We start from the raw sequence: 7,093 nt of genomic DNA on the forward strand, positions 1-7,093 counted from the left end.
ATATATATTGTGAGTACTTTCTAAGTGCAAAACTAACAAATCCAAACTAGAATGTATGTAACTTTTACTGAGTATTAAAATAGTGTATTAGCTCCTAGATACTATGAAGACTCGTCACTTCATGGTATCTATTTATATTCGCCAGCCCTCGCCCATATAGCACCTATTACAAGGTAGTTCCTTATGAACACTAACTGCTGGCTGTACTGATGGCGACCGTTGCCTTCTGGTTACTGTCGCCATCACCTATATATTTTACACTACTTTATAGTTTTAAGTCTAATCTTTTAAAAGTTACTAACATACTCATATCCAATGCGGACTCAGCCTTACACGTCACACAAACTCAGCATCTCACGTCACGTATGACTCACGGTCATACGTCACGTGAACACAGTGTCATGCATAACATGGACTCAGTGTCACACATGTCACACACCAATTACAATATATATAATAGTGATCAGGTGCCGATTGGACTAACACAGCAATACGAGTTTTTTTTCAAGTTCAAAGAGCTTGCTATATAGAATGCGTTGATGGTTTGCGTTGAACCATGAACGCATTTTATATAGTCTCCCAGGGATGCCTTGCGACAACAATTGTGAGAAATTAATGATAAGCATACGCATGAGCTTTAAGTCTAATGAGAAACGTACGCGTTATCCGCAGGTTGTATACTCTGCCAGCAGTTTCCAATAAGCTCTTCTTATTGTTGACCCAAGCTATCGGAGCGTGTGTTGGCGCCGTGTACGCAACGATACTGATTAAAGTAAATGAACAGCGATACTGGTGGTCGGAAATTAATGAGGCGAGGAAAGAGGTATGTGTCCGTGTATGTCTATTTCTACCAACATTTGTGTCAAGGTCAGAAAGTATTGAGCTCAGGAGTGCGATTGGTGTTTGTGTGACAGGTCAAGATTTTGTTCATCAGTTGAATAGATAGACTATTACAGGCTCTAAGAATTGAAGTTTGCGCATGTGTTATCGAAATGTTTGATACGTATGGACATGTGCTCAAGTAAGATCTATAAGCGATTTTTTTTGTGAGTATACAGATCGCTGGAGGCAGTTTAAAACTGAACGAAGATGCATAATAAATTTAGTAATCTGAAATAGATGCCGGGAAGTGCAATAATTCGTCTAATCGGTGCTATAATCTGAAACCCATAACTCACCAACATGAACTTTGATATGAAGATTTAACGAATTGCAATCAAGTTTGATGCGAGACAATACACAAAATGTCTACCCTTCTACCCTTCGTGACAGAATAAAAACCTGGTAGTATAATGGCTTATTGTTTTTCACCCAAACCGTCCTATGGTACCTTTTACTGCAGCTACCTTCATTCTGTGTGTTCTCAAATTATATGGACATGGTCATAGAAGCAGTTCGGTAATACATTGATATGCACTATCCCTGTTTACCTGCTAGCAATGAACACATTAACCGAAACCCTTTACATTTCCCGCTATTTATAGGTGATCTTCCACAGTGAACAGGCCATGTACTACCGATACTTCAAAGATGTCACAGACACCTCGTTGCCCATCTCACAAGTGTTCTACAATTTCCTGAATGACGCGACCGTTGAGAGTCCTAACGTCATCAACGCACTAAAGGTGAGGTGTGCCGTCAGGGATTTTTGAGTACATATGTACCATACTTCAAGGGTTTAATACCTGGTTGTCTACTTGTATGTGAGCTGTGTTAGTCCTAACGCTATGGAGGTCTAGAGCGGTATTCGTTGGTATAAGTTGTGCAATTCATGTGTTCTTCATCTGATCCAAGCACACACATACATGTATATTTTAACAGGCATGCGACTCATTGTTAGCGTCACTCCGAAAGTAGGATCTGGTTTAACAGCGAATGCATACTTGGGTGTATCAGTTCAAATCTCATAGAATATCTTAATCTGGTTGATGACTCTCGAATAGTATCGCGACGATAGATGAATACTACCCGATTACACCTTGAAAATAACTCGATCAAAAATCCACCAACTATAAGCTATCGTAACAATTTAGTCCGTACACGCATCCCTAGAGATTCAATGTTTGGCCAGAGTTCCTGCTGGGCGTTTCGTTCCGCTATTTCTCGACATCAGAGCCGATCGACTATTACGTTCATACCGTTCTTGCGTGGTCATTCTTCCTTATGGCGGGTAAGTTAAAAATGAGAGGGGTACTAATGACAATCTATACGAATCTTTAGGTGTGGTGTAATTCGTTGAGCTCAGCGACAGTAGATACCAGTGCACACACAAATGAGATATTGCGTATTGAGTTGGGGATATTTAATGCGTGCCTTAATTTCGGTGTGCTACCTAAGTCTCTTCATTGGATTGTGTGTGATACACATACAAACCCTTATTTAAGGTATGTATAGCACACACAATTCAGCCCGCGAGAACTGAAAACCATTGCTTGTCTTCAATGTGTTACACTAGAAGATGCAACCATGATAGAAATAACCAGCTGGAAACTAGGGGGATTCCCCCCATTTCTCTGCTACATTTTCAATGCAATCTATAGTTTACACCGCCAGTGCATATCAACCAATAGTAGAGCCAATCAATGATATCAAACAGAGAGAAGATGTTTCATCAATAGACCCATATCCCTGCTTTCCCACCAGGCATTTACGTGACGGCTACGTTGATCACACGCAATCTCATTTGTGGTTTGGTGGCTGTGGCTGCTGTAATGGGCAATTTCTTGGACTCCACCCGGGTGTGGGGGAGTGTGCCACTACGAGAGTCTTGGTCCATCCCACTGATCTTCTCGCAGGTAGGCATGCGAGGCATTTGTAGGTCGACATACTACATGCACACACATGTAGATGTGCATGTGGATACGAATGAGCTCATGTTGTATTAGGCATCGTCACTTGAGCACATGAATAGGCATGTCTGTTCAGAGCTATATGATGACCTTGTGACATGATGAGCAATTTCTGGATAACTGGGCGTTTGTTGCTTAAATCCACCTTGCGAGGCTCTCGCCACTCATACTGATATCCTCACGTATAATGAAACATTGTATCCGCAATTACGTCTTCAGAATTGCTATTCTCAAGTATGCACTCGCATCAATTGTGTGTGGTAAGTCTACCTATATCAGGCGTGGCCCCGCGTTCGTAGCTACATGGTAACCCAACATTTCTAGTTCACACAGCCGCCTCTATGCCTTGGCTATCGATGCAGTATAACCCCATGATTAAGCCCAGTAATTATTGTCACTATTAAAATCAGCTTCATATCAAAATTATTTCTGCCTTCCTATTCCTGCCTATCAGATTGCCGTTGTGACGTATGTCCTGCATATGTCAAGCAGTGGGCAAATGACGGCCAGTGAGAGTCGCATGAAGAGGTGAGTGTGCATACACATTAATCAACGCATGCATGGAGTGTTGTATAACAAACCTCGCCAGTGATCTAGCACTTTTCGTCGTTGTGACTTGCAGCCTGCTGAAGATGGGCGGAGTGCCACAACATACCCGTACAACCGCCAGACGACTAGCCTTATTATATCTCTATACACTAGTAACTGTAGACATTCGGGCTGGCTTTCACAATTGTAATATTTGTATTCAGTGGAATCGTATACATGTATTGGTCTGCGTGCGTCTTGATATTCTTTCAGTTGTACGTTCGTGCGTGTATACAGTTCCTCAGACTCATTCTCGTTCACACACGTCTTTTGGTTCTCTATTGACGCTACCACAGCTGTGGCCACGCATCCTATACGGCACTATACACTCACCACACTGCGCATGTTAATTTGGCGGCCAGTCATTTTGATCTACCAAGAATTGCCGCTTATGGCCTACCTTCACACTTAACTTTGTCCATCCCCACATGCTCGATTTTGATCATCCCTCAAATTCCCGGGGACAGGTTTGCACCTTTTGTCTTGCTCTACGTATTGACCACATCGCTCGTGTTGTCATGGCAACTGGCTGCGTCCATCATGGCCCTGCAAGTAGCGGCGCTGTTCTTGACCCATCTCCTGGGCTACATCAATACACAACTGCTCAAACACCTGATCGTGTGTCACTTGATGAGCGTTAGCAGTGTGGTTGTGTTTATGTTTGGCAACGAGATGCTAATCACTTCACCATACACCATCACGTGTATCGGTATGTGTGTCCATGTATGAGCTTTATTGATATACATGCATGTCTGTTGGAATATATATATATATATCGGTATGTATGTCCATACATGAGCTTTATTGATGTACCTACATGTCTGTTGGAATATGTATATGTACTTTCGCGCTTGCAAGGGCTAATCTTACTCTTGGCTCATCTCTTGAGCTACATCAACTACAACTGCTCGTATGTCACTGTGTGTTGTCTCGTTAATTTGGCAATGTGACTGAACTGATGGGCAACAAGATGATGGTCTTATGTTATATCTATTTCCCATCTGTCGACGAAGCACTGTATGTGTCGCATATATGTCCGTGCAAAGCAATCGTAGACAGCCTCACGATCATCCTCCAATCAGCACCCATACTCATATTATTGGCCAAACATTTTGCTGTCTAGTAAACTACATGCGCACGATCTATCAGCTAAATTTGAATGCTTTCGAGTAATCATACCACAATATATAGTAGTTAGGAATTCTCACTTTCTGTACCATCTCAGAAGATACACTCACCAACCGCTGTTCTTTCTTTGAACTTTCTAAAATCGGTTTCCAATTTATGGCATATGAGTACACACCTGCATACTTGAGACTAGTATTGTTTTCAATATATACATAAATTCATGCTTGAAACAGGTGCGCTGGTGGCGGTGATGGGCTGTGACTGTTTGTTGGGCTCGGCCGATGCGCTGCAGTTTCCGTATCGTCTTACGCGGTCGTTCGTGGTAGGAATGTGCTCCATCGCAATTGCCATAGCAACGAAGGTATGTACATGTGCAATCAGGCACAGTTCGTAATATAAAGAACCATGTCTACAACACGTCATAGTAGGAATGACTAGTGTTGTGGTGGGCACCGTGGCAGGTCGGTGCCAATTTCGATGCCAAATCGAAGAGCAATATTGTATGCAATAGCAGAAATATTGGTTGGGGTAAGATGCAGAAAAGAAGGCGTTTTGGGAGTCAAAGCCATGTTCAAGCTCCTCTCAATGAGATTAGTCGGTGTCGTATTATTGTGGGTGAATGGTGACTATAGTAACAAGAGCACCATGGACATTATACGTCGTCACTTTCCCCCCATACCTTTCAATGAGAAAGTTGTAGCAAACGCTGTAATCTTGAGTTGCCAGTATGTACTATGTGGCTGGTACATCTTATCAGTTGACATCACTTTATCCCTCCAGTCCACAATATTGCTATTCTAGGTTATCATCACACATCCATGGGATTATTTGCTTATATCATTCAGCTCTATCACTACAACCTCTCGTTTATTTCACAAATCACTGCTTTGCTGATGCCACTTACGCCAGGTCGCATTGCATACACTGCCCTTCCTTCCCGCTGGAGATGATGCGCACATGTACAATCTCATCCAAGCCAAAGTGGGCGATTTCGAAGATTTCCACACAAAGTAAGTCACGCATAGTTAACACACACTTTGATGTGAATAGTTTTGGGGGAAACCCAGTGTGTGATATACTTCAACTCTTATGGTGTGACATAGTTTCACTATATGCAGTTTCTCACGTCGTTTGCCTGTGAGATAGAGCGACATACATCGGAGGAGAAGCGCATGAAATGATGTGCTGCTACATTAGTATTCTTGAACAAGGTTTTTGAATACTAACACACAGCTGACAGTGATATGGAGCTAAGGTGTGTTTGAATAGGTGGATGCAGCAGGGAGTGTACAAAAGTGCACTGTGTGTTTCAAATACCAAAACTTGCCTCAATTAGCAGTACCAGTACCACCTGCTTTCGGTGCGGGGGTATAGCACAGCACACACCATCACACAGCCGCACAATTTGATCGTGCACTGACACGACACTGGCGCGATTAGAACATGAGAATCACGTGTAATAAAGATTACTTGTCGCAGCTTTTACTTGCACTCCTATCTCTATCGCAGGCTGCACAGACAGTATACGAGTGCTGTAAACCCATGGAACAGCGTACTTCAACGTCGGGTTTTATTTGCATACGCTCGGATGTGCATTCTCTGATTAATGCTCCTCCCCTGTGTGTACATATACAACAGCCTTTATCTGCACTCAGAAGCCTTCCAGATGCTACAGTGGCATACGATCATGCGACTGACATATACGGGTATCTTGCCAATGGCTGTCACGGGTGTGCTGCTGGTGAGTGGCTATATCCTACGCGATATCTGCACTGGACGCCACAGCAAAGTGATGTACACAGAACTCGGTACGTGTCGCGCACTCACTCCTGCATACATACACACAATCACGCTCATTTAAGAATATAGTCATACGTACACAGTCAAGCACACATGTGCGTAAATATATATATATATATATATATATATATAATATATATATACATATACATATATTTATGCATGCGATGTAATTAACTTGCGTAGGGGATGCCTATATGTATGTGCAGTATACCAAGCCTGTCATTTATAAGAATTTGGTGATTTTGTGGGAGATGAGATCACAAGAAACGGTATTTGAGGTAGAATCTGCATGCTTGTAATACTAAAGTAGTCTATATTCAAACAGAATTGTACGATCCCACCCTCTACTACGACCGAGCCACGGCTCGGGAGAAAGCAAAATGTATGTATAGCTGTACACAATTGCTTTTTATAGAAATTGGGAACAGATGGTATATATTTTATATATAGTTCTCGTATGTAGCTCATGGAAAAGTAAGGTAAAACTTTACTGTATAAGTAAGTAGGATATAGTAGCCTCTATATATCGCACTATACGTGTGCACATGTACTACTCCACACGACGGCGTACTGGTTAAAAATCTAATAAAAACTGAGCCAATGTATAGCTGATAGCCATACCGGAAGACGACATACAAATATGAATATGTTTAACGGAAACTATCAGAATGTTGCAGTTGTTTATCTATGAGCAGTTAGAAAAGATGAGATTCAACATATATATA

The 7,093-nt window shown here is 42.1% G+C and overlaps 1 protein-coding gene across 1 annotated transcript; it reads left to right on the plus strand.

Moving 5' to 3' along the window:
* Positions 1 to 493: 493 nt before the first annotated feature.
* Positions 494 to 6,851, plus strand: SARC_06228 (hypothetical protein; the record flags this gene model as incomplete). The annotated part of the gene is made up of 11 exons (XM_014299864.1): positions 494 to 823; positions 1,485 to 1,625; positions 2,053 to 2,170; positions 2,644 to 2,795; positions 3,304 to 3,377; positions 3,905 to 4,146; positions 4,799 to 4,926; positions 5,475 to 5,575; positions 6,204 to 6,373; positions 6,694 to 6,750; positions 6,832 to 6,851. The coding sequence occupies exons 1-11, from the start codon at positions 647 to 649 to the stop codon at positions 6,849 to 6,851; spliced, it is 1,380 nt and encodes a 459-aa protein (XP_014155339.1). The 5' UTR covers positions 494 to 646.
* Between the last annotated feature and the right edge of the window lie 242 nt (positions 6,852 to 7,093).

The sequence above is a fragment of the Sphaeroforma arctica genome (genome assembly GCF_001186125.1).
Source record: "Sphaeroforma arctica JP610 unplaced genomic scaffold supercont1.437, whole genome shotgun sequence".
Classification (NCBI taxonomy): Eukaryota; class Ichthyosporea; order Ichthyophonida; genus Sphaeroforma; species Sphaeroforma arctica.